General features: G+C 40.2%; 2 protein-coding genes across 4 annotated transcripts in view; one reads left to right on the top strand and one right to left on the bottom strand.

Annotated features, from left to right (window-relative positions):
- Positions 1-15045, top strand: part of adad2 (adenosine deaminase domain containing 2) — a 25548-nt gene extending 10503 nt beyond the window's left edge. The window contains exons 9-11 of one of the 3 annotated variants that reach the window (XM_042222269.1): positions 390-624; positions 13950-14082; positions 14201-15043. In XM_042222269.1, the coding sequence (XP_042078203.1) occupies positions 390-624; positions 13950-14082; positions 14201-14311 (479 nt within the window). In that variant the 3' untranslated portion in view covers positions 14312-15043. Of the gene's footprint in view, positions 1-389; positions 625-1842; positions 2238-13949; positions 14083-14200 lie in introns of those variants that run through there. The other 2 variants (XM_042222271.1, XM_042222272.1) reach the window with 2 other exon arrangements.
- A 1003-nt stretch (positions 15046-16048) lies between these two features.
- LOC121814787 (adhesion G-protein coupled receptor G4) lies at positions 16049-26952 on the bottom strand. The gene is made up of 22 exons (XM_042222332.1): positions 26781-26952; positions 26620-26693; positions 26415-26482; positions 26278-26314; positions 26160-26182; positions 25791-25951; positions 25575-25704; positions 24591-24691; positions 24237-24441; positions 23989-24154; positions 23161-23307; positions 22930-23064; positions 22801-22846; positions 22611-22714; positions 21621-21742; positions 21046-21314; positions 20329-20446; positions 19778-19856; positions 18638-18839; positions 17937-18038; positions 17501-17665; positions 16049-16975 (listed from the first exon to the last, which is right to left on the bottom strand). The coding sequence occupies exons 1-22, from the start codon at positions 26950-26952 to the stop codon at positions 16854-16856; spliced, it is 2748 nt and encodes a 915-aa protein (XP_042078266.1). The 3' UTR covers positions 16049-16853.
- Between the last annotated feature and the right edge of the window lie 765 nt (positions 26953-27717).

The raw sequence follows: 27717 nt of genomic DNA on the forward strand, positions 1-27717 counted from the left end.
GAGTGAAAAAGCAGCCAATGGCCAAAGTAAAACTTTGAAAGACCTTCAGAAAGTCTGGAGAACTATTGTTTAAAACCATTACAAAAAAAGTAAAGCAAGTCTGCTTCAGTTTATTCTTTATTAGCATTATTCTGTATGAGCAAAATATAAAGAAATGAGGGGTGGGTTAACAGTTTTGCACAGTATCTATGTACAGCAGAATCAGTCATCATATCCATGTATCAGCAAGATAGTGAGCCAACGCATTTCAAAATATTGGAAATACTGACAAGCTTTAATTCCAGTTCAACGTTGCAGATGTAATTGGCTAAAGGTGGCATCATAACAAACTAAATTTTGCATAAATTAATTTCTTTCTGTTGCAAATGTGTTTCTAAAATCTTACTTAGGAGGCCAGAAGCTCATGAACCAGGAAGTGTCTGATATCACCAGCAAGCGACTGGGTGATGGATGGCAGATCTTTCTGCCGCAGTCCTACAAGAAACATGACATCGTCTTTGTCTGCGGGGACTACGTGGGGCCTGTTGTGCCCTCGCTGCATCATGAAAACCTCAGCATCAACTGGTGCCTCGGGGACCAGGATATTGAAGTTTTGGACAGCAGCAAGGGCTTGATTGTGGAGGGGTAAGACCCTTTTTTCTTTTTCAAGAAATCAGTCTTTGTCATAAATTAGATGAAGTTTTTAGAAAATGTGGTGTTTCTACACCATAGATTTGGGACGAGTATGGAAAATTTTCCTTGTGCTGTCATTTGTAGAGAAATGGTAGAGCTGTTGTCAGAGTTGTCTACTTTCATGGCCTCTGTGTTGCCTGGGGCTCCTGCCATCACTGGGCTTTGCTGCTGCCGACAACTGCTGATGTCCAGTAGTTAGTGTGACACAGACATGGCTTTCTCTGGAGGCTGTTTTGTCCTTGAGCAGAGATTACAGCCAAAAATAGATTTAAGATCCTTTTTTTTTTTTCCCACTGCAGTGTTGCTGCCTATTTCAGCTGTTGTCCTCTTGCTCGAACTGTTATTTTTAGGCAAACACCATGGTTTTAAGTGTCAACTATTTAGAAAGAAAAAAAAAAAGCAAAGAAAAATAGACTTCTGAAGAGAATTTAAAGGCAGGAATTCAGGACACGAGGTATGCAGAGGGCTGCTCTCTTTAGAGCTTGCCACAGCAGATCATATGCATCCATCTCATCCTATTCCCAACATCCTCCTCTGTCACACCAACTCTCTCTAGCTTTGTCTCCAAACCACTCGACCTGAGCTGTTCCTCTGATGAACTCAATTCTAATCATTTCCATTCTGGTCACAATGAAAAATCTTAAAATCCTCAAATTTTCCACCTCCACTTTGCTTTTCTGCTCTTTTTTTTTCAGCATCACTGTCTCCAATCCATACATCCTTTCAGTTCTCATTACCATCTCGTAAACTTTCTCTTTGACTCTGCTATCCTTCAGTCACAAATCACCCCTACACTCATCGCCACACTCTCACCCTGCCTGCACACTCTTCTGTTGTGCTCTTAGTCTAGTGCTTTGGATGGTTGACCCCAGATATTTAAGCTCATCTTCTCCTGTCTCCTGCTCACTCACAAGCGTATTCTGTCTTGCCTCTAGTGGCTTTCATTCATTTTCTCTTCAGGGCATACTTCCACCTCTCCAGGCTCTCTTCTACTCCCTCCCTACTCTCACTAGAGATCTCAATGTTGTCTATGAACATCATAGTCCACAGAGACTCCTGATGATGTAATCCCACCCCCACTTTGAACCCACCTGCCACTTCTACTGCACACCTCACATGTCCTGGACCACTCTCACGTACTTCTCTGTCCCACTCGAATTCCACATCTAGTCCCACTGTTCCTGTGATATGATATGATATGGCATCCTTTCTCTGGGTCCAAAAAGACACTGTGCAACTCCTTCTGACCTCCTCTATACTTGTAAGTGTTCATCAACATTTGAAAATCAGAAACTGGTATGAAACCATAACTGCTGCTCACCTCTATCCTTGATCTAGCTCCAACAGCTCTGTCTATCCCTCCTTTCTCTCATTTTCTTCATTCATCATCCTCAATGTATTCCATCCACCTTTTAAACACTCTTCATTCATTAGTACATTTCTATCTCAATCCTTGGAAGTGTCCTTCACCACTTCATCTAGCCTAGATGGCTAGCTAGCCTAGCTTAGCTTAGCTCGTAGCCGACTCGTTAGCACCATGGCTACTTCACCTGTCCCTCCTGCACTTTCTTGCTCATTGTGTCAGATGTTTAGTTACTCCTCGGCCTCCTTTAGCAGTAATGATATCTGTAACAAATGTAGCATATTTGCAGCGCTGGAGGCCAGGATTACTGAATTGGAGACTCGGCTTCGCACCCTTCATTCACCCGTAGCTAGCCAGGCCCCTGTAGCTGGTGCAGCCGAAGATAGCGTAGGCCCCGCTAGCTGTTCCCCGGCAGACCCCAAGCAGCTGGGGAAAGAGGGCGGCTGGGTCACGGTGAGGAGGAAGCATAGTCCTAAACAGAAGCCCCAGGTACACCACCAACCCGTTCATGTGTCTAACCGTTTTTCCCCACTCGGCGACACACCCGCCGGGGGTCAAACTCTGGTAATTGGTGATTCTGTTCTCAGACATGTGAAGCTAGAGACACCGGCAACCATAGTCAATTGTCTTCCAGGGGCCAGAGCAGGCGACATTGAAGGAAATTTAAAACTGCTGGCTAAGGGTAAACGTAAATTCAGTAAAATCATAATTCACGTCGGCAGTAATGACACCCGGTTACGCCAATCGGAGGTCACTAAAATCAATATTGAATCGGTGTGCAACTTTGCCAAAACAATGTCGGACTCTGTAGTTTTCTCTGGTCCCCTCCCCAATCAGACCAGGAGTGACATGTTTAGCCGCATGTTCTCCTTAAATTGCTGGCTGTCTGAGTGGTGTCCCAGAAACGATGTGGGCTTCATAGATAATTGGCAAACCTTCTGGAGGAAACCTGGTCTTGTTAGGAGAGACGGCATCCATCCCACTTTGGATGGAGCAGCTCTCATTTCTAGAAATATGGACAAATTTATTAAACCCCCCAAAATATGACTATCCAGAGTTGGGACCAGGAAGCAGAGTTGCAGTCTTACACACCTCTCTGCAGCTTCTCTCCTCCTGCTACCCCCCCAAAAACCCATCTCCATAGAGACTGTGTCAGCTTCCAAACAGACAAAAAACAAACTAAAAACCAGCAACAAACAACTTAAACATAAACAATTACAAAGAAAGAACAATACAGTATCCACATCTGAACCAAAGAGTAAAACAGTGAAATGTGGATTATTAAATATTAGGTCTCTCTCCTCCAAGTCTCTGTTAGTACATGACTTAATAATTGATCAACAAATTGATTTACTCTGCCTTACAGAAACCTGGTTGCAGCAGGATGATTATGTTAGTTTAAATGAATCAACACCCCCGAGTCATTCTAACTACCAGAAATCTCGAAGCACAGGCCGAGGGGGCGGTGTGGCAGCAATTTTTCACACCAGCCTATTAATTAATGAAAGACCAAGACAGACTTTTAATTCATTTGAAAGCCTGATGCTTAGCCTCGTCCACCCCAGCTGTAAAACTCAGAAACCAGTCTTACTTGTTATCATCTATCGTCCACCTGGGCCTTACACAGAGTTTCTGTCTGATTTCTCAGACTTTATATCTGATTTAGTTCTGAGCTCAGATAAAATAATTATTGTGGGTGATTTTAACATCCATGTAGATGCTAAAAATGACAGCCTCAACATGGCATTTAATCTGTTATTAGACTCAATTGGTTTCTCTCAAAATGTAAAAGAACCCACCCACCACTTTAATCACACTCTAGATCTTGTTTTAACATATGGCATAGAAACTGAACATTTAACAGTGTTTCCTGAAAACCCTCTCCTGTCTGATCATTTCCTGATAACATTTACATTTACAATTATTGATTACACAGCGGTGGAGAGTAGACTTTATCAAAGTAGATGTCTTTCTGAAAGCGCTGTAACTAAGTTTAAGAATATAATCCACCCACTGTTATCATCTTCAATGCCCTGTACCAACATAGAGCAGAGCAGCTATCTGAACGCTACCCCAACAGAAGTCGATTATCTTGTTAATAATTTCACCTCCTCACTACGTACGACTCTGGATACTGTAGCTCCTGTGAAAACTAAGGTCTCTAATCAGAAGTACCTGACTCCGTGGTATAATTCTCAAACACGTACCCTAAAGCAGATGACTCGTAATCTGGAGAGGAAATGGCGTGTCACAAATTTAGAGGATCATCATTTAGCCTGGAGAAATAGTTTGCTGCTTTATAAGAAAGCCCTCCGCAAAGCCAGAACATCTTACTATTCATCACTGATTGAAGAAAATAAGAACAACCCCAGGTTTCTCTTCAGCACTGTAGCCAGGCTGACAAAAGTCAGAGCTCTGTTGAGCCAACCATCCCTTTAACGTTAACTAGTAATGACTTCATGAACTTCTTCACAAATAAAATTTTTATCATTAGAGAAAAAATTACCAATAATCATCCCACAGATGTAATATTATCTACAGCTACTCTTAGTACCATTGATGTTAAGTTAGACTCTTTTTCTCCAATTGATCTTTCTGAGTTAACTTCAATAATTACTTCCTCCAAACCATCAACGTGTCTTTTAGACCCCATTCCTACAAAACTGCTCAAAGAAGTCCTGCCATTAATTAATTCTTCGATCTTAAATATGATCAACCTATCTCTAATGATCGGCTATGTACCACAGGCCTTCAAGCTGGCTGTAGTTAAACCTTTACTCAAAAAGCCATCTCTAGACCCAGCAGTCTTAGCTAATTATAGGCCAATCTCCAACCTTCCTTTCATATCAAAAATCCTTGAAAGAGTAGTTGTCAAACAGCTAACAGATCATCTGCAGAGGAATGGTTTATTTGAAGAGTTTCAGTCAGGTTTCAGAGCTCAGCACAGCACAGAAACAGCTTTAGTGAAGGTTACAAATGATCTTCTTATGGCCTCTGACAGTGGACTCATCTCTGTGCTTGTCCTGCTAGACCTCAGTGCAGCATTCGATACTGTCGACCATAATATCCTATTAGAGCGATTAGAACATGCTGTAGGTATTACAGGTACTGCACTGCAGTGGTTTGTATCATATCTATCTAATAGACTCCAGTTTGTGCATGTAAATGGAGAGTCCTCTTCACACACTGAGGTTAATTATGGAGTTCCACAGGGTTCAGTGCTAGGACCAATTCTGTTTACATTATACATGCTTCCCTTAGGCAGCATCATTAGAAGACATAGCATACATTTTCACTGCTATGCAGATGACACCCAGCTCTATCTGTCCATGAAGCCAGATAACACACACCAATTAGTTAAACTGCAGGAATGTCTTAAAGACATAAAGACCTGGATGGCCGCTAACTTTCTGCTTCTTAATTCAGATAAAACTGAGGTTATTGTACTCGGCCCTGAAAATCTTAGAAATATGGTATCTAACCAGATTCTTACTCTGGATGGCATTACCTTGGCCTCCAGTAACGCTGTGAGGAACCTTGGAGTCATTTTTGACCAGGACATGTCCTTCAATGCACATATTAAACAAATATGTAAGACTGCGTTCTTCCATTTGCGCAACATCTCTAAAATTAGAAATATCCTGTCTCAGAGTGACGCTGAAAAACTAGTTCATGCATTTATTACTTCCAGGCTGGACTACTGTAATTCATTATTATCAGGATGTCCAAAAAACTCACTGAAAAGCCTTCAGCTAATCCAAAATGCTGCAGCAAGAGTCTGACAGGGACTAGAAAGAGAGAGCATATTTCTCCTGTTTTGGCTTCCCTTCATTGGCTTCCTGTTAAATCCAGAATTGAATTCAAAATCCTGCTCCTCACATACAAGGTCTTAAATAATCAGGCCCCATCTTATCTCAATGACCTTGTAGTACCATATCACCCTATTAGAGCACTTCGCTCTTGCTCTGCAGGCCTACTTGTTGTTCCTAGAGTATTTAAAAGTAGAATGGGAGGGAGAGCCTTCAGTTTTCAGGCCCCTCTTCTGTGGAACCAGCTTCCAGTTTGGATTCGGGAGACAGACACTATCTCTACTTTTAAGATTAGGCTTAAAACTTTCCTTTTTGCTAAAGCATATAGTTAGGGCTGGACCAGGTGACCCTGAATCCTCCCTTAGTTATGCTGCAATAGACGTAGGCTGCCGGGGGATTCCCATGATGCATTGAGTTTTTCCTTTCCAGTCACCTTTCTCACTCACTATGTGTTAATAGACCTCTCTGCATTGAATCATATCTGTTATTAACCTCTGTCTCTCTTCCACAGCATGTCTTTATCCTGTCTTCCTTCTCTCACCCCAACCGGTCGCAGCAGATGGCCCGCCCCTCCCTGAGCCTGGTTCTGCCGGAGGTTTCTTCCTGTTAAAAGGGAGTTTTTCCTTCCCACTGTTGCCAAAGTGCTTGCTCATAGGGGGTCATATGATTGTTGGGTTTTTCTCTGTATTATATGAGGGACTTATATTGTGATTTGGCGCTATATAAATAAAATTGAATTGAATTGAATCTGTACGTTTGTCATCTGGCAATTCTTCCCTATCACCCAGAGCCTGTCTCAACTCTTCCCTGGACTCTGACTAACATTCTTCCTCCTTTAACTTTCACCTCTGCATTTGCTTTTTCCTCTTGTTTTCCAGAGTCATCCTACTGGCTTCCATTTCATTCTATCCTAGCTACATTCTCCCCTGACAACTCCCTGCAGTCTCTTTCAGATTGAACCTCATGTGTAAGATTCAGTCCTGTGTGTACCTTCATCCAGTCTTATGCATTACCCCAGATTCCTCCCTTTCTTGAAGCCCTTTTCATCCTTTTTACAAAACCCACCACCATCTGACCTTCTGCATTTCTCTCCTTAACATCATATCTACCCAATACCACCTCAACACCTCTGTTCCCTTCTCCTTCATGTCCATTGAAATCTGCTCCAATCATCACCCTCTCTCTACCACTTCATACAAATTACTCCAGAATTCCTTTCTCTTCTGACATCCAGCCTGTGCTGCAGACACACCTAATAGTCAACATGCCTGCTTTGATTTCCAGATTCAAACTCTTGTCTGATCCTCTGACAATTACTCCAGAATTCCTTCTCTTCTGACATCAGCCTGTGCTGCAGACACACCTAATAGTCAACATGCCTGCTTTGATTTCCAGATTCAAACTCTTGTCTGATCCTGTCTGACACTCTTCACCTCCACAACACTCTCCACATGCTTTCTTTTAATAGTACTCAGACTCCACTTCTCTTTCCATCTTCAGTGCTTACAGATTTACTCAACCACCTGTCATAAAAACAAGAAAACATGAATCCTATTTAATCAAACAGTACATTTGAAAGTTCATGGATAACAATAATACTATTTTTTGCACGGTCTCTGCGCACAGAAAATCTGCGTTGCGCACAGAAAAAAAATCTAACCTGAATTGAAATTAAAACTTAAACAATTCTGTTTTGCAGTGTTAGTCAGTAAGTGACTGGCTGCTCCCGTATGGGATTAGAACAATGCCACCTTATCCCATAGTCCAGCCAATAATGCGATTCACATTCGTATATACGCAGCTAATCAACGTCGTTGACAGGCTATGACAGCGTCCTTATGTGCCGACACTGGTGTTTTAGCTAGCAAAGCGGCGTGGCTGATGTGGAGTGAAGCCACGTTAATGACAACGTGTACAACCATTGGAGATGTGAGCAGGACAGACGGAACAATTGATGGAAAAACGTGTGGACTTTATATCAGTTTTTTAAGTGTTGATAGGCCACGTAAAACCAGAGTTATGATAAAAATATGCAATGTTTGGTTTTCTTCCTGAATACTATCGTGTTTATATTTACTGCGGGAAGAAACGGTAAAAACGGCGTTTTATAAGGAAAACGCTTGAAAGCACTCTCCTGTGAGCAAAAAAAAACCCCCACCTTTCCTATTGGTCGAAAAATGTACCATGTCGACCAATCAAAGACTGATATGGCAACATGGCATTTAGTTGTTTAGGAAGGGAAGTTTTAGGAGTGACGGCGGTGTTTTGAGATGTGAGAGATTTGCGACGTTTAGCGCAAATCTTGTGTAGTTAGTGTGTAGTGTGTAGTGTAGTCAATAGTTTTGTTGTGTGTGTCAGAACAATGAGGCGACTGCTGAATGTTACAGGTGTTACAGGAGTGATACATCTCCTGTTGTCAGGCCTGCAGGTATCAGGCTGTTGTTCTCCTTTATCTCATAGTGGACAGAAATTATTTTTTGGAGTGGCACAAATAATTTGTGTGGCATCAAATTGATGCAGAACAGCTGATTGTTCTGTAAATAGTTTGAAATGTTTATTTAAAAAAACGCCTTGGCTCTTTTACTGCAGTGTTGCTGCCTATTTCAGCTGTTGTCCTCTTGCTCGAACTGTTATTTTTAGGCAAACACCATGGTTTTAAGTGTCAACTATTTAGAAAGAAAAAAAAAAAAGCAAAGAAAAATAGACTTCTGAAGAGAATTTAAAGGCAGGAATTCAGGACACGAGGTATGCAGAGGGCTGCTCTCTTTAGAGCTTGCCACAGCAGATCATATGCATCCATCTCATCCTATTCCCAACATCCTCCTCTGTCACACCAACTCTCTCTAGCTTTGTCTCCAAACCACTCGACCTGAGCTGTTCCTCTGATGAACTCAATTCTAATCATTTCCATTCTGGTCACAATGAAAAATCTTAAAATCCTCAAATTTTCCACCTCCACTTTGCTTTTCTGCTCTTTTTTTTTCAGCATCACTGTCTCCAATCCATACATCCTTTCAGTTCTCATTACCATCTCGTAAACTTTCTCTTTGACTCTGCTATCCTTCAGTCACAAATCACCCCTACACTCATCGCCACACTCTCACCCTGCCTGCACACTCTTCTGTTGTGCTCTTAGTCTAGTGCTTTGGATGGTTGACCCCAGATATTTAAGCTCATCTTCTCCTGTCTCCTGCTCACTCACAAGCGTATTCTGTCTTGCCTCTAGTGGCTTTCATTCATTTTCTCTTCAGGGCATACTTCCACCTCTCCAGGCTCTCTTCTACTCCCTCCCTACTCTCACTAGAGATCTCAATGTTGTCTATGAACATCATAGTCCACAGAGACTCCTGATGATGTAATCCCACCCCCACTTTGAACCCACCTGCCACTTCTACTGCACACCTCACATGTCCTGGACCACTCTCACGTACTTCTCTGTCCCACTCGAATTCCACATCTAGTCCCACTGTTCCTGTGATATGATATGATATGGCATCCTTTCTCTGGGTCCAAAAAGACACTGTGCAACTCCTTCTGACCTCCTCTATACTTGTAAGTGTTCATCAACATTTGAAAATCAGAAACTGGTATGAAACCATAACTGCTGCTCACCTCTATCCTTGATCTAGCTCCAACAGCTCTGTCTATCCCTCCTTTCTCTCATTTTCTTCATTCATCATCCTCAATGTATTCCATCCACCTTTTAAACACTCTTCATTCATTAGTACATTTCTATCTCAATCCTTGGAAGTGTCCTTCACCACTTCATCTGTACGTTTGTCATCTGGCAATTCTTCCCTATCACCCAGAGCCTGTCTCAACTCTTCCCTGGACTCTGACTAACATTCTTCCTCCTTTAACTTTCACCTCTGCATTTGCTTTTTCCTCTTGTTTTCCAGAGTCATCCTACTGGCTTCCATTTCATTCTATCCTAGCTACATTCTCCCCTGACAACTCCCTGCAGTCTCTTTCAGATTGAACCTCATGTGTAAGATTCAGTCCTGTGTGTACCTTCATCCAGTCTTATGCATTACCCCAGATTCCTCCCTTTCTTGAAGCCCTTTTCATCCTTTTTACAAAACCCACCACCATCTGACCTTCTGCATTTCTCTCCTTAACATCATATCTACCCAATACCACCTCAACACCTCTGTTCCCTTCTCCTTCATGTCCATTGAAATCTGCTCCAATCATCACCCTCTCTCTACCACTTCATACAAATTACTCCAGAATTCCTTTCTCTTCTGACATCCAGCCTGTGCTGCAGACACACCTAATAGTCAACATGCCTGCTTTGATTTCCAGATTCAAACTCTTGTCTGATCCTGTCTGACACTCTTCACCTCCACAACACTCTCCACATGCTTTCTTTTAATAGTACTCAGACTCCACTTCTCTTTCCATCTTCAGTGCTTACAGATTTACTCAACCACCTGTCATAAAAACAAGAAAACATGAATCCTATTTAATCAAACAGTACATTTGAAAGTTCATGGATAACAATAATACTATTTTTTGCACGGTCTCTGCGCACAGAAAATCTGCGTTGCGCACAGAAAAAAAATCTAACCTGAATTGAAATTAAAACTTAAACAATTCTGTTTTGAAGTGTTAGTAAGTAACTGGTTGCTCCCGTATGGGATTAGAACAATGCCACCTTATCCCATAGTCCAACCAATAATGCGATTCACATTCGTATATACGCAGCTAATCAACGTGGTTGACAGGCTATGACAGCGTCCTTATGTGCCGACACCGGTGTTTTAGCTAGCAAAGCGGCGTGGCTGATGTGGAGTGAAGCCACGTTAATGACAACGTGTACAACCATTGGAGATGTGAGCAGGACAGACGGAACAATTGATGGAAAAACTGTGGACTTTATATCAGTTTTTTTAATAGTGTTGATAGGCCACGTAAAACCAGAGTTATGATAAAAAATATCTGCAATGTTTGGTTTTCTTCCTGAATACTATCGTTGTTTATATTTACTGTGGGAAGAAACGGTAAAAACGGCGTTTTATAAGAAAAACGCTCGAAAGCACTCTCCACCTGTGAGCAAAACCAAAAACCCCACCTTTTCCTATTGGTGGAACAATGTACCATGTCGACCAATCAAAAAATGATATGGCAACATGGCATTTAGTTGTTTAGGAAGGGGTAAGTTTTAGGAGTGACAGCGGTGTTTTGAGATGTGAGAGATTTGCGACGTTTAGCGCAAATTTTTTGTAGTTAGTGTGTAGTGTAGTTTTGTTGTGTGTGTGTGTGTGTGTGTGTGTCAGAACAATGAGGCAACTACTGAATGTTACAGGTGATACAGGAGTGATACATCTCCTGTTGTCAGGCCTGCAGGTATCAGGCTGTTGTTCTCCTTTATCTCATAGTGGACAGAAATTATTTTTTGGAGTGGCACAAATAATTTGTGTGGCATCAAATTTGATGCAGAACAGCTGATTGTTCTTTAAATAGTTTGAAATTTTTATTTTTAAAAAACGCCTTGGCTGCATTTTTAGGTAAACAGCTGCAAAAACGTTGTTGTTTGCATAACTCAGTTACTTTTTTGAAGAAGTAACTAGGGCTGGGCCATATCATACCGTTCACGGTAATACCGGTATAATGTTGCGCAACGACAAGAAAATGAAATATCGCTGATAGAATATGGGTAAAACACGCATGCGCAGTGCCTTTGTTTTCATACGCACATGGCGGAAAAAGCACGGAGAATGAGAAGGGCGAAAGCGGATCGTTGAATGAAACGGATGAACCAGAATTGGTTTGTAAAAATGCTGCAACTTCAGTGGTGTGGAACTGGTTTGGCTTTCGTCCGTCAGATACACAACAAAGCACTATTTTTGGTAGAGCATGCTTGCGGGCCGTCGTTATTACCGGTTTTTTTTGGAAAATACGGCACACTTAAAATCAATCCTTTGATTTTTCTGAAAATCGACAGTGCCCCTTATAATCACGTGTGCCTTATGTTTGAATTCTGGTTGTGTTTACTTACCTGGAAACGATTTTATGTGGTACATTATGTGTCGGAGCATTACGGTTATCGTAGGCAGGAGTCTCGTGGAGTGATACGTACTGTGCTTCAACATAATATTACCGTATTGTGTGTGTATAACCTCTTTTTAAGTTTTGTGGATATTATACATGGTTATGCTGAGGATATGTCGGCCAGTTTCCACTGGAAATGCCTTTTGGTTAAACTGTCAGCGAGGAATTTACATTCGCACTGTTAAGTTTTTATACAACTTTAATGCAGATAAAAAAAAAATTTAAAAAACAGCTTCTTTAAGTGAAAATACATTGATTTTTCTTTTTAACTAATAAAGTTGTGGATTGTAAAGTATTTTGTCTAGTGTCAATTATATCGTCAGTTATATCGTTATCGCAAATTTTCAAATCTATATCGTGATAAATATTTTTGGTCATATCGCCCTGCTCTAGAGGTAACTATATAATTAATTGCCCAAATATTGGTTATTATATACTGTATTTTGCAGACAGAGAGTTACAGGACTCTCTCCCCAGACCACAGACTCATAATACAAGTCAGAGCTTTATATTAAAAAAGAGAGAAAGTTGTGTTTTCAAAATTAGGGTCCAAGTTATTTTTACTTCCAATAGTGTTAACATACTACACAGGCCATGAACAACATTTTTTTTTTTTAATTTTCATTGTAAGTGGGCTAAAGCAGTTAATTAAAAGTAGTCTAGCATGAATGTAAATGCTGTAATTTGATTATTTTAATAAACCATGTAACTTGGATGCTGGCGTGACCACAGTGCACACGTCTGCTGTTGCTCACAGTGTTCGCTCAGACACATGAAAAATTAGAGGGAACATTGAAGAGACCTTAAATTATTTGAAAATGAGTCTCCCTGAACAGGCTCTGCTAATGTCAGCTTCTGTGAGTGCAGTCACACTCAATTCCTCCTCAACATTTTGTCTGTTTAGGCTGCTGGGTTCCTCCCCTGGGTCTCACTCCAGAGTATCCCCTAAGAAATGTGTTAGTGGTAGTGGTAAGTGCTGCCTGCAGGAAACCCTTCCTCTCTTTCTCTCAGCCAGACCACAGCCACACTTTACCTCGGCAGTGTGATAAAATTGTCTCGCCAGACATGTTTAGCACAAATAAGCTCTGAAGCAGAGAGTGTCCCCACCAGAGTAGCATTGCATCTGCTATAAAGGTCAAAAAACAGTGCTGCAGTGCTGCAATGAGAGGACATGTTTTTCATTTATAGTTTTTGGTTTTTGGAGGGTATCATACCCTAAATGCCTCACTGCTTCTGGCTAATTGGCTGCAATCACTGTACATTGTCTAATATGGTTAAATAAGAAGGTGTGAGTATTTAATCGGGCTCCCAATTCAAACTGATAGCCGTAACAGCTTTTGGATACATTGTTGTATCATGTCAATATGAGCAGTGCCTGTACATGAAGTTGGACTGCAAACGAAGGAAGAATGTGGACATTAAATGATACAGAATTGAAAAGTTGAATCTTGTCAGGTGGAAAATGCATTTCAATTAACAAAGGACAACTTTTGTGCTGCAAAATATGTTTTTTTATTGATTGCATTGTGGCAGAATGACACCATCAGCATTAATATCCAGTGGCTGCAAATAATTTCCAGGAAAATGAAGGTTTGATTGCACAGCAAAAACAGGAAGAGGAATGGCAATTTTCATTTCCTTCTTAGCTGCTGGTCACATAATCTCCACAGCTGAAAAGTGTTTTTTAAAGCTTTAAATAATTTGTAGCTCACCTGGTAGAGCGTGCATTACATGTACCAGAGGAAGAGAGCTTACTATAGTGGCCTGCATTCGTTTCTGCCCCAGGTCCTTTTCAATCATTTCCCCTTTTTCTCTTCACCTTCCTGTCTTTTTGTTCTTTTCTAATAAAATCTTCAACGGCAGTTTTAAGAAGAAATGTGTGTGGGGGGGGAGGGAGTATCCTAAAAATTGCTTGCATTAAAAATAGTATATCTTTTGTTGTATAATGAAAACTTAAAGAGGACAAATGCACCATAAAGCAAATTTAAGTAATGTGTGGGAAACCTTAACTGTTGGAAAAATGTTAATGGTGGATTTTAATGTTTCTCCAGCTCTCCTTCTGTGAGCGTGCCTGGCTACTCAAGCAGACTTTGCAAGAGAGCCCTCTACAGTTATTTCCTCAAAGTTGCACAGCTGGGTGGGCACACCTATCTGCTGGAGCTTCCCACGTACCACAGTGTCAAGGTTTGTGAATCCTCAGTGTGAACTGTGCAAAGCTTTCCATTTGATGAGTAATAGAAGGTTGGCTTTTTAGTTCACTTATGTGATGTCTGATGATGTAAATGGTTTTATTCTTTTATAGGTCGAAGCCAGTGTCTACCAGACGGTCAAAGAGCTGGTGAGACAGCAGTTCCTGGAAAACCACGCAGGACTGTGGAATTCCAAAAAGCTGGTGGATTGCTTTAGCGCTTGAACTCGCGGCTGGAAACCCGTCATGCCGATGTTTACCCAAGTTCCTTGAGAGATTTGATTTGCTGTTCTTCTCTGCACTTTGCTAATTACCTTCAACAGTAATTGTAGTTTTGTTTTATCTACGACATTAGAGTTTTCAGTTTGTGTAGGTGTTTGAGAAAAATAAACAAGGCCCTGCTGTTGTGCACCAGACTGAAGGAGTCAGTTTGAATGAGTTGTGGGTGGAAACACATCGCTCAAAGGCTAACAGTGCACAAAATGGGGAACATTTTCTCTGTCGTGTCAAGTAGAACTGAGCAACATTATTGCCAGAAGCTTGAAAATGAACAATTCCTTTTATGGAGCTCGTGTTATGAAAAGGTAACTGTGTGCGTTTTTTATTTAATATTACTGCCATTCACTATTTTCAACATTTGACCATTTTTAAATGTGAATTATTTCATTTATTTTTTGTGCATTTGTAGCCAAACTAAGTCCAGTCAGAGTAAAATCAGCACCTGAAGAACCAAAATAAGGTCTGTCATGAGGTCCATGTGTTCTCTTGTGTTTAATAGTAACTTAAGATGAAGTAAAATGGAGAAAAATAAATGTTTTCTTTAGTTTTAAATGTTAGATATTAACACACGTTCTCTGTATTATTTTCTATTGCACAACGTTGTGTTGTTTTCCACGTGTATTAATTAATCAGGAACTTGTACAGCTCGAAAACTACAACTTCAGAATTTACCTGTCAATTCAATCAACACCTCTCTTGTATTTTTGAAGTGAAAGGTGAAGCGTGACAGAACTGTCACCAGCTTTTTTGCAGATGCAAAGGTGAGACAGGCAATATAAAACAAAAATATCCTTAGTAAGCTCTCACGCATCGTGCTGGGAGATGGATAAGTTGTGACTCCACATTGCTACAAGCCCGTCTCAAAGAATGGCAGCTGCATGATTAAAGCATACAGAGACTGCGCTAGCTTAAAAACACTTGTTTCCATGGGCTCTCTAAAATGAGCAGCAGAGACGTCCATAATTAGACTAATTATTCAGAAACATCATATGTTGATCAGAACAAAGGTGTCAGAATTTACACAAACAAAATGGCACTCGCAGCCACGAAAGAATAAAGTGTGGTGATCTTTCCGTCTGTGAGCTGATTGAGGGATGGTTGTGGAGTTGTTTGGTTTGAGAACAGTTTCTGGCAAAAGAAATTAGGATAAAGATGAACACAGTGAGACTTCTGTCATCTTAAATTTAATACTTTTTTTTTTTCTTACACAAACTGTGTGGTACCACGGTTCATTGTCACCATGGCTCTACTCACCAGTTGCTTGGCAACCAACTCCTCCTTGGAACTGATGCAACTGCTCGTGTCTCCATAATTACAGGCTCTTTTACAATATTTAGCAAAAACAAAAACAATAGAATTGCATGAAAAACGATATCTAATGAAGCTGCAGCGATGCTTGCAGTTTAATTTGGTCTGACATCGCATGGATTGCATCTGTGGTTATCCTGAATTAAAGTACACTATGCTTAGACTGTGTGTAGTTGTGGTATATAACAGGTGCTTAAAACTTTGGGATCACTTTCCAGTGTGCCTGATTCTGAAATAAAAGCATATTTGTTTTATGTTTTTTAATCTAAAATAACATTTAAGCAGAGAAGAATTCTGAATGACATTTATTTATTCTAAATTATTGAGGATTTTAATGGAATAACTAAATACACTTTGTTTCTGTGGTCCAGTGACATTCTGGGTTACCTACATGTATATCATTTAAAACGATCATTAGAAAAATAATTTGCTCAGCAGAAATTGGTTATGCTGGTTAAAACATTGATTTTTTTCTGGCTTGTTATGTGTGTACAGTATCAGCCTTTGGGTTGGGTTATAGTCTCAAATAAACAAACTTTTTTCTGAAGCATATCTCCGTTACGGTTCTAATAATTTAGTCAATGTGGGAAAGTGCCGAATAACTAAAGATTTTGTACGACGCTGTGCTCGCCTTTATTCTCAGAACAACACAAAGGAGGGGGAAAAAAAGGCACCAGTACTCAACTGATCAAGAGCAGAAGAGCATCACAGTCCTTAGACTGAGTAACAGATCATCAGCAGGCAGCCTCATTAAATGTTACCCGCAAGTGCCGTATCGTGCTGGTTAAGAAAGGGACTGTGGAAACTTGACTGTGGGTCTTGTTTGTTTTTTTTCTTTTTGTTGTTGTTTTTTTACGCTTATCCTCATGGAATAACTTTCATTTTGTAAAATATGTCCACTCTGGAAAGTTTCAGAATTAAAAAAAAACACAACATGTCATTCACACAGTTTGATGCTGCAGACACACAAATCGCTACAATAATTAAACACGATAAAACTGCATTAGGTTGAAGCAGTGCTGTATTAGTGGTAGTTGCTAAACATTGAATCAGTTGACATTATTGATTTATTTAATAATAAATATTTGCAAAATTTCTGATCAGTTTCCTGTTGCATGGCTAAAAACACTAAGACAAATCTTTAGTGGTAGTCAATGTGTTGCGCTCTTCTTTATTCTTGCTAGTGAAGCACGTGATTCCTGCAGCCAGGTGTTGGGCTGACCCCTCTGCAGGAAGGCGGACCTCCCGGACCCAAAGGGCTTCTCTGAGGTTGAGGAAGCGCCAACGAATTCATAAAAAGGCCTACAAGATAATTAAACATCTGTGAGCAATTCAGAGGTGTGAAAAACCTGTGTGTGTGAGAAGAATGTATACCTGGGAGTTTAAACTGAAATTGAGCTGTCAGATGGTTGACGGAAACCTTTTTAAGGAATAACAGACATGTCCTTTTACTTCTGTCTAAACCAGCTTAATTACAAAGCCTGGTAATTACTTGACGTCAGTGCAGTCTCATTAATGTAAGCAGTGACCTTCAGTGTGAATTTTGGCAGCTGAATGCAACGGTGATCGGTGATCATCGTTTTACTTTAAGGAGCCTGAATCTAAACAGGATGAACTGTAACTTTTAATTGTAAGCTTAAATGTCTTATAACAGATTAGAACCAAGGAAGTTTAATGTCAACAGAGGAAAGTCCACCGAAGAATGAACGTCTCGCTGAAATGTCATCATGTACTTAATTTATCTTGCTCATGATAAGTGTACTGAAATGTCTTGACCGAATCATAGTTATGAGTTTAGTCAGGACGTGTGGTGCCTGGTTTTCTCACCCAGATCTGGTCTCTTGCAGGATGAATCTCGCTGGCTGTAGTTGGAGGAAGCTGACGTGCTATCTGTGGAGGAGGACTTAGTTGAGCCGACTGATGGTCTTATTGCTCCCGGAGGATTTGTTTTGGGCTTTGCCTGAGCTCCAATCGAAGCAGAGTTGCTCCATTCTGGACAACAGTGGCAGACAAGTAATATAAGTGAAGCCCAAAGTAGTGTTTGCTGCTTTGCTTTCATTGCAAGTTACCCCATAAGTTGAACTTTTAACAGCACCAAACAAAACAAACAGATTTGTTAGATTGAGTGTGATCGAGTCTTTGCATAGTATCAGTATCATGTACTAATTTCAGTACTACTTTATGAGCCTCGACAAAAAGGTTGCCATAAAAGTAACTGAACTGAATTGATGAGGTCACACTGTGTTACATGTGGGTCTCATACCAGAGTGCTCCTCAAGTCGAAAACGGCCAAAGCAGAGGTGAATCCTCCACTGTTTCCTGACATTCTCCTTCATTAAACAGTGGAAGAAGAATATGAAAAGTCCTGCAGCAAATAGAAAAGTAAGAAAAGGTCGTGAGCTCAAGATTAGATAAGATCTGGGTTTGAAGCTCTTTGTTCCTCGCGCAGGTATTTCTAATTTTCTCTGGAATAATTTCATATAGAGAAGTAAACAGCGGTGGTTGCTTCACTCATACAAAAGAAAGTATTATAAGAGAGATCAGTAGAGGTGAAAGCTGTTGTGATATGGTTGCATCATTTGGCTGTTTGAAATCTTCCTTTTCATCTTTTTTTTTTCCCCTCATCCGAGCTTCTTTTGAACTCCGGTTGCAAAGCGGGTTGTTGTGGAAAACTGCACACGTGGTTAGCAAAATTTCACACAATAAATAAATCCACAACAACACCCAAAAGGTCGTCTTCTTAAAAGTAAAGCACCATCTTTTTACAAGTCCGTGCATGTTTATAATGTTTGATCTTTGGCATATTACACTATCCTTACTTCTCAAAATAGTTTTGACTCAACAGATTGAGGCTAAACAGTTACTTATATGGTAAAAATAAGCTTGATGACTTTCAAACTTAAAATAAAATTCTATCTGGATGTTATCGAGCTTTCATTAACTGCCTCTGTACAAAAGGACAACCTTGCAGGCTGTTGAGTCCAGAGAACAGATACAGCAGAACTATTCTGCCTGGCCCCCAGCCAAAGAAGCCAAGAGTCCATGTTAGCCCCAGTAACAAGGTTAGACTGGCAACTCCTTTCAAGTCCTGCATGACTCCACTCCTGGTCCCCGCCGGGCTGTTGGCTCGCATACGTCGAATCTGGATTAGAACCACCACAAAAACCTAAGAGGAGATTGAAAAGAAGCCTCAGAGTGGTTGGATTACAGGCAAATGGTAAAAGGGTCAAAAGCAAATTTACACAGTAATAAAGAATGTGTCTAATATGAAGGGTTTTTTTTCTAACTCCACCAGCCACTTTGTTAGATAAAACTGTTCAGCTGCTCATTAATGCAAATGTCTAGTCAGCCAATCACATGGCAGCAGCTCAGTGCATTTAGGTATGTAGACATGGTCAAGGCAACCTGCGGAAATTCAGGCTGAGCATCAGAATGAAGATTTCTGATGATCAGTTCTGATTATCATAATTTGGTATAAACAACATTAAAGCATGGATCCATCCTGCGTTATATCAACAGTTCAGGCTGCTGGTGGTGTAAGGGTGTTGGGAATATTTTCTAGGCACACTTTGGGCCACTTCGTACCATCTGAGCATCATTCAAATGCCACAAGTTGCTTGAGTATTATTTCTCACCATCTCCATTCCTCTTTGATCACAGCGTACCCATCTTCTCATGGTTGCTGCAGCAGGATAATTCACCATGTCAAAAATTTCTGAAAATTTCAAACTGGTTCCTTAAACATGGCAGTGAATTTATGGTTCTTAGATGGCCTTCACAGTCACCAGGCCTCAGTGATCACCAGATTAGGTAAAACGTAAGATTGACATCATGGACACGCAGCTGACAAATCTGCAGCAATTGTGTGATGCTGCCATGTCAATGGATACCAAAATGTTTCAGGAATCTTTCCAGCAACTTGTTGAATCTGTGCCATAAAAAATGTTTCTGAAGACAAGTTATCCAGTCTGTACTGATTATCAAAAACGTTGCCTGTTAAATCCTGATATAGAAACAAATGAAAAATGTTGAATTTAAAAGGAATAAGGAGAACACATAACAATCTGACAAGTAAAATCTTTAATGAAATGTGAAATGATTTACCCCGGTGTTGAAGAGAAAGATGAACACAGCGTAGGCAACCACAGACACATAAAATGTCACATCGTCCTGGAGCCAGCAGCTGGGAGGGTGACAAACAGGAAAAAGACAGACGAGGCATTAGTAGACGAGATCAGTGAACACGATGAATGATCAGTGTGGTCGTATTTGAACCTTCTGCAACTAATGAAAACGTCTTACTGACTTATCATTCTTGAATCATGTGTTTGGATAGCCCGAGAGTGTAATACCATGTTACATGACTTCCAATATGACATCAGATCAGCTTGATCTGGCTGAAAATAAAATGTGAAGGAAATGGTTTTATCTATTTTTGAAGATTTGTGGTTTTACATCATGGATTTGCTTTTGTAATTGGAGAAAATATGTTGTGATATTCATTTTTTTCCAGCTAAGAGATAGATATAGATTCTTTAGATAGAAAGATAGAGAGAGATTCTATGTGAAAGCTGAATGAAACCTTCAACTCTCTTCAGATCATCAAGTATGTATCAAGATATGAAAAATGAATAAAAGATGAATCCAAAACTCACAAGTTATCAGAGTTGTCCAGCAGCTGTAAGGTAGAAGAAGAAGTGTCTGTGTAGATGTGACTGCCGTAGGCCTCTTTGTTCACGATGAGCACCAGGATGCAAATCACCAGAGGAAGCCCTGGATGGAGATTTCAAATACATACAAGGGTATGTACTTACAATGTCATACCCTCCGAAAAATATTAAACAGAAAATATAATTGCTTTTAAAATTAACCCTTTTTGTTATATAAAAATAGCTGTCTAATGTAATGCACTTTTAGAATTGTTGATGATCATATTAAAAATACCCAAACTCTTAAGTAATCGCTGTGAGGCTATAGTTTAGGTGTCACACTGCTCAAAAAGCTCCTTGTCAGGCAGTTTATTCTCTTTATGATTTCAGAAAGAGGGGAAATCATTAATATGGCCCAGTTCCCTCCATCTGCTGTTTAAATTTTGATTTGGTGAGGTGCAGCCAATCAGAAGGTGACCTAAAGGCAGAGGAGCAAAATGGTTTAATACTCTGCACTGGGGCCCAGTATATGATAAAGATTATTTTGGAACCGTGACTCATGCAGAGCATCTCTGCTAGAGTCTAACGATCTAGAGATGGACCTGGAAATGAGCATAATGCGTCCCATTAGAGATTTTTATGAGCTGTCATCACACCATATAAGTAATAATGTTTTCTGTGTTGCCATTAACTAAAATTCAGTCATGCAAAAATGTGACTCACCCCATCCCAGAAAACAAAACTTGAGCATATAAGAGGGCACGTAGGCGTTGAATACTTTAACAAGGGCAAAGTACATGTTAACGGCCTCTAATCCCATCCAGGTGAATGATGCAAGCAGGAAGTAGTGCAGGGTGGAGGCCACAGCCACGCAGAGAGGGTACAGACCCCAGGAGGACAGCCAGGAGTTGACCAGAAACACCAGATTCAAGCCCAGCAGGGCCAGAGAGAGGTTGATGAGAATCTGAGAGGGGTAGTCTCTACGAAGCTTTCTAAGAGAGATATAGACATCGTGGAGAAAGTCGAGAGGTTAGGTACTATGATACTTTTGTGCTACATGTAGATACACGTACAGAAAAACCTTTAGCAGTGAAGTAAACTCAACAAACCTGAGAAATGCATGCATTAAAATACCACCATGACAGTGAAACTTCAGCATATCCTTTGCTGTTTTCTAACACTGAAAACAATGTGTGCCTCACTTAAAACAATAGTTTTTCTCATACATTTGAATTGGTGTTGACAGGCCTGTAGTAGCACCCACAGATCTGTGCTGCATGTAAGCAGAAAACGCTTACTCGAAAGCCGTGTACGTGAGAACGGTAATTCCCAAGAAGAGTGACGAGACTCCACAACCAAGATAGGTGATAATGGTCAGGATCTGCTCATTAGCAGGGTCCAACTGAGTCCTGGCGACATCCTGGAGACATGGAGACGTTTGGTTACAGGGCTGTATTTTCCAGTGTGCATTATTAGCTCTTGGCATCTGTCTAACCACTACTACACTGAAACACTTTTTACTATCTCTAGCACTTATAGTAAAATTAGTTTCATCATAGCTCAGTGATAAAGTATAGGAATGGGGTTTTATGGATTTTTATTGTGTTTAATTATATAGGGGAAAAAATCTGACATTAATTTATGTAAAGGAAACAACTTGTTAATCAAATAATTTAAAGTGGTTAAAAAAGTCCTCTTCGGTAGGCATTCATTACTCTGTAGGCTGAAAGCCACAGAGTAATGAATAAGGGACACTGGTCTGCACCACAGAAACCATGGAATAATTAGCGAAATAAGTAAATCTTTTTAAATAAAATGTATTAGAAATTAATTATAGATTCAATACATTATGTATTTATTTCAATTTTTAATTAATTACAGACACATTTAATTATTTAATGATGAATTTATTCATTTAATTTTGGCGTTCTTGGTACTGAATAGCCCAGGAGGCATTTCTCATATTTATTATTATTAATAATGGTGCAATTGTTGCAAAACAGCAATCCCATTACAGTATATGTTGTCGGGAGTTACTCGAACATAATGAACTGTTTCAAACTTTTCTTTGCAGTAGTTTATTTTTAAATATTATTCCTTTAGTGCCCTCTGCTGGTTAAGCCTGGTCAAAGCATATTGACACCACTGCAATTCAGTTTGATACAAGAAAAAGAAAAACATAATTAGTAGTGTGTGTGTTGTTGCTGCCGTTACCAAAACTTTAAAGTGCTCTGCCAAAATGTGCTTTTTAGGAAACAGAAAAACAATATTAAAGTAGTAGTTTGTACCAGAAGAACTCCAAAGTGTGTGAGATGATCACACAGGCAGGTTGTGTAGTAAGGGCTGCTGTTGTATTTCCGACATCCATAATTGTCCCAGTCTCCTTGTCCATCTGCATGAGAAGAGTAATGTTTAATGTGGCCCGCTTCTTCCAGAGTTGATTTGATTTGGAAGAATAGGACTGAGATCAGGACGTACTGTTTTTATTGAAGTTCCAGTACACACACTCGACCTGCTTGTAAGGCTTAATCAGAGACAAAAGAAACATTAATGCATTCATTGATTAAAGGTGCTTTCATCACACGCAGTGTATATTGATAGAACAACCTCTCCTACTGTGTTTGGTATAAGATGTTGGAGTGTGACTTCAATATCTTCTTCCAGGTCTTTGATTGGACAGCTGGCGTTGGTCACACTGGCTGCCACCACAAAAGTGTTGAGGGTCTGATCTATTTGTCTCCCCTGAAGTTAAAACACAGTACATATGAATAACATGTTTCACTAATAAGCATCTAGGAGCAATTCTTCACAAAGAAGTGGCTTCATAGAAAATACCACCTTAAAGAGCGACGCGATGGCGTAGAACTGAAACTGGATTCTCGGTGGGGTCTGATTTGGGGCTTGTTGGGGGAAGCAGTGCTGCAGGGCAGATGGGAGGGAGATGAAAGCCAGTGTGCTGTTGAGGGGATACCTGTTGATAAAAATCTATAAAGACAAATTTTCTTAATTCTTTTTAAAGCTCAGGCAACATGTTTCAGCTAACAGCACCGTTGATTTCTGAGATACACTGCAGACAATTTGAGCAGCATTAATGCGGTAAGTACAGACTCATCTGTATGTTTGCTTAAATATCGCCAAGAAAGACCATGTTTAGTGTCAGTTTCAAGCTGCTGCAAACAGCACTGTTCAAAGCAATGACTGTAGAAAAGCCTACATTTATTGGTTCAAAGTAGCATGTTTTATTCCACCTGTGGAAACCTTTTGTAACACCTGTTCACCTGCTTCTTAATGCAGACATTCAGTTTTATTTATATAGTTCCAGTTGACAACAACAGTGGCCTGTAGGCACTTTATATTATAACATAAAGACCCTACAATATTAGAGAGGAACCCCAACAAGCACAGGACTGCCTTATGAACAAGCACTTGGCAACATTGGGAAGGAAAAACTCCCTTTTAACAGGAAGAGACCTCCAACAGAACCAGGTTTAGGAAGAGGAAGCAAGCTGCTGAGATGGAGCGAGGGGAGAGAGATGGGGCAAATGACAAAATATTAAATCAGCCAATCACATGGCAGCAGCCTTGTAGACATAGTCGAGTAGACCTGCTGAAGTTCGAAGCGAGCAACAGAATGAGGAAGAAAATTTACAGAGAAATTTTGCCGACCTCGGGTTTTTTGCCAGTAGCATCAGACGCCACTCCAATCATTAAACTGTTAAACTCTCCAGGAACTACATCCACCACTGCGATGCCGATGGCTGGAGCGACCAGGGTGGAGGAACCCTCATAACCCACTATCCTGTCTCCCATTGCTTCTGTAATATTCAGGATGCTGGAGAGAAAACAGAAGATTTTAGTGTCCCCACATCAGATTGTTGGAAAAGTTTATTTCTCGCTCTGCATTCATTCCTTACTTGTTAGTAAAAGGCACCAGGTTGCTCTCAGATTTCAGTATGTTTGAAATAATGTTGAGAAGAGCTTGGCCCAGCTCTGGTGTGACCACACTGACGTTAATGATGTCCTGCAGCTTGTTGAGGACTATCGTCAGTTCATCATAGTTGAGTGTGGAGTGGTTACTCAGTAAAACTTCAATCATATCTACCACATCCTGAGCACTATCTGGAAGTTAAATGGCACAACTTGTGAAACAGGCATTTTTATCCCATTCTAACTTGTAACACAGCACATGTCTAATATGTAACAGGGTTTATGTTGGAAATACAGATGTTTGGGTAATTTTAGAGCTGGGGAAAAAGTCTGTGACTGACCGGCAGTTACACTGACATGGTACAGGTCAGGGATGGTCTCCACCACTGGACCACAGTCTTCCAGCTCTGGAGCCATCCAATGGGTATTGAGCTTGCCTTTACTGTCAAACAGAAGGTGGACAGAGGGAGAATGCATAAAAAAATCTGCAGAGAGTAAAACCTTTAACCTTTTTTTAAATTTTTCATCATCTGGTTATACTGCCACCTCAGCATGTTGCATATCAACATTTGCTAGCCGCACTCTTACTGGAAAATAAATGGCATCGGCTAACTACCCAACAACAGAAATGAGGTTAATTGGATGGATTGGTGACATTATGTGAGACCTCACACAGCTGTGAGCCATTTTGATTCTGAGAATTACCGATCATTTAACCTCTCATTAGTGACACTGAGGTCTTGATTAATGCATTTACAGCAGAGCCATCACTGAGTGTTGTGACACTGAGTCAACACGCAGTCTTTAGAACAGCAGTAAAGCCATATAAATGTATACCAACGGATGTGATTAATACTCAGACTCGTACGTATCCATGTGTTAAATTTATCAGCCAGACAAATACATAAAACACACAGCACACTTCAACTGTAAACATGAGGACAAATGTCAGAGCATGTGTACTTTAGCAGTGTTGGTCTAATAAATCTTTACTGCTGGATTGATTTCCATTACTTTAGCTGCAGATATCCAGGGCATCAAGAGGATGAAGCCCAGTAATTTTTTTAATGTTTTTTCACTAGTAAAGGTTTATATTGTTGAGTAGACAAATCCAGCAGCCCTGATAATTCTAAGCTTTTAAAAAAAGTCACCTACATAGATGACGAAACCCACAGATTCATTGCAGCGAGTTGCCCAGCAGTCTTTCACACTATGCTGCTTTTAAGCTCAACCATGTCACTGACTTGTTGCCATTTAATCGCATATTTTGTGAGATGTTTCACTTGGACTACAAATGAAAAATGATTAACAGTCCGAGCTCTCACCAGTGTCGAGTGGCGTGGTGGTCCGGGTTCTTTGGGCACGTTTGATTGGCAGTTTCTCCTCCTGAAGTTTCAGGCCACACAAACAGGCCTTTCAGGGTTTGGCGCATTTCTGCATTGCACTTAAACGACACTGGAACATTGAGATGTTTGAGAAAGAGATCAAAATGAGAAGATTTTCAGGGCTGGGTCCCCCCCCCCTTTTTTTTTTGAACTCACGTATCTGGCTTATCTCTATGTCCTCAGTGAGTATGGAGATGGACCCCTGATTATAAGGTGTCAGCAGTATGTTTCGTATCTTCTCTTCGATTTCATGTATGTCTGACTGCATCATGACTTGGACCTGGAAAATACAGCTCTCTCTTCTGGAAGTAACAGAGCTAAATATGGTTTGCAGAATGACAATGCGCTCATGTACATAGCAAATATAACATCATGATGTTATACTTTTTTAATATTATCTGCGTAAAGGCAAATAAAAATGAACAAAGTAGCAGCCAGTTTCCTCCTCCTCCAGGCAGAATTTCAAATTTTTTGTTTATTGTAATCAGTTCTAAATAAAATTGTACGGAGACACACAAAGCTTACCTTGAAACTGTGTCTGCTAATACCTGGGAAAGAGTAAAAAAGATGAAGATGAAGCTTTCAGGGGAGAAACAGCCTTTTGGTTTAAGAAGGCACTGACATATTTTTTATGCTTACTTACTCTGGTAGGGTATTCTGACTGCAGCTTAGGATGATTTCTGGAAGTGAGATCAGTAACTTAAGTTGTTCAAATTGAAAGACCTTTGCGTTCATCAGAATGTGACATATTTCTGGGTGAGTTGATGTGTGGTACTCTACCTTTGAGCTTTGGGGACCAGCTGAAATTCAAGCACTGTCATCAAGTTGTTTGGTAGGCTATTGTTGAGCTGTGAAGAGGAAGTTAGCATTCATTTTACTGCATTACTTCTGCTGTCAGGATTTTACACCCCTATATTTAACCAGGTGAAGGAAAAATAGTTTCCTGTATCTTAAAATAAGAGCTTGGGTGTTCTGTAAGACTTACCCAGGACCTAAGGATCTGTTCTGAGTCACAGCCGCCTGTTATGGACACGTTCACCTTAACCTGAAAATACAGTTCTGCAAAGGAAATTGAGACAGATCAGAAAGTTTTCACCAAGTAATTTATGATGTCAGATGAACCGTACATGCAGTTGTGAAACTGACCGGAGACATTTTCAGGGTTTGTGGCAATGGTCATGGGCGTGGCTACGGTAGTAGAACTTGTACTTGTGATGATGCTTGTGGTTGGGGGTCTAAATTCGGTGGTAGAAAAGGGTGTGGAGGATGGTATTGTGGTTGTAGAGGTAATATTTGTCACCGGAGAAGGCTGTGTCATCGTACTGGAGCTGCTGGTTTCAACTAAGAAACCATCTGGAAGATGCATGTCAGAGACCCACAATGAGTTTTTCTGCAAATGCTTCACAAGACCGCACACGTACAGTGCTTATTAATTGGTTAGACCAACACACAATGAACAGTTTATGCCACGTCCACTTTAAATGAACAATATTTGTTATTACAAAAATGTTGTTTCTGTAACGGTTAGTCCAAATGTATGCACAAACGCTTCAATCAAAATGATATTTGTTCATGTTAAAATATAGATAAATATATAAAAATGGAAATAAATAGAAAAACACCCTTAAAATTTCATTTATTTCATTACTAATTAGATAAATTAATTTTTGTGATTGAACGTTATGCACTCAAGAAAGTCCAGTTTGTCAATTAAAATTTGGGAATATAAATGTGAATTCAGTTTGATATTCCTCCTCTGTGTCTGCAGAAAAGCTGGAGAACATTAAAAACTTGCAAACTTAAACTGATTGCTTGTTGGTGCATATACCAAGGTAATGACCTAAAGCTACTGCAAAGCTTTGCAGAGATTATTCGACCAAGAAAACAGAATCTGAAATACAGAAACTAATGGAAAACTTGGGATTTATTGGATTCAAATAAAGATCACACAAACGTTTCATCCAAAGCAAGTTTCTGGAAAGAAAACTATTAAAAACGATTTGCAACAAAAGAGACTTTTGAAAAATACCAAATTTAAAAAAACAAGGCAAGACCAGGAAGAAACTGTTATGAAAGCCAAAAG

This window comes from Haplochromis burtoni, unplaced genomic scaffold (genome assembly GCF_018398535.1).
Source record: "Haplochromis burtoni strain Fernald_Lab_line unplaced genomic scaffold, NCSU_Asbu1 Contig_83, whole genome shotgun sequence".
In the NCBI taxonomy this organism is placed as follows: Eukaryota; Metazoa; Chordata; class Actinopteri; order Cichliformes; family Cichlidae; genus Haplochromis; species Haplochromis burtoni.

Coding starts and splice junctions, on each gene's coding strand:
- LOC121814787 (XM_042222332.1), bottom strand. CDS start 26,952: ATGACACAGCCTTCTCCGGTGACAAATATTACCTCTACAACCACAATA. Junction 26,694..26,780: donor AAACCCTGAAAATGTCTCCG/GTCAGTTTCACA, acceptor TTTCCTTTGCAG/AACTGTATTTTCAGGTTAAG. Junction 17,666..17,936: donor TCGACTTGAGGAGCACTCTG/GTATGAGACCCA, acceptor ACTGTTGTCCAG/AATGGAGCAACTCTGCTTCG.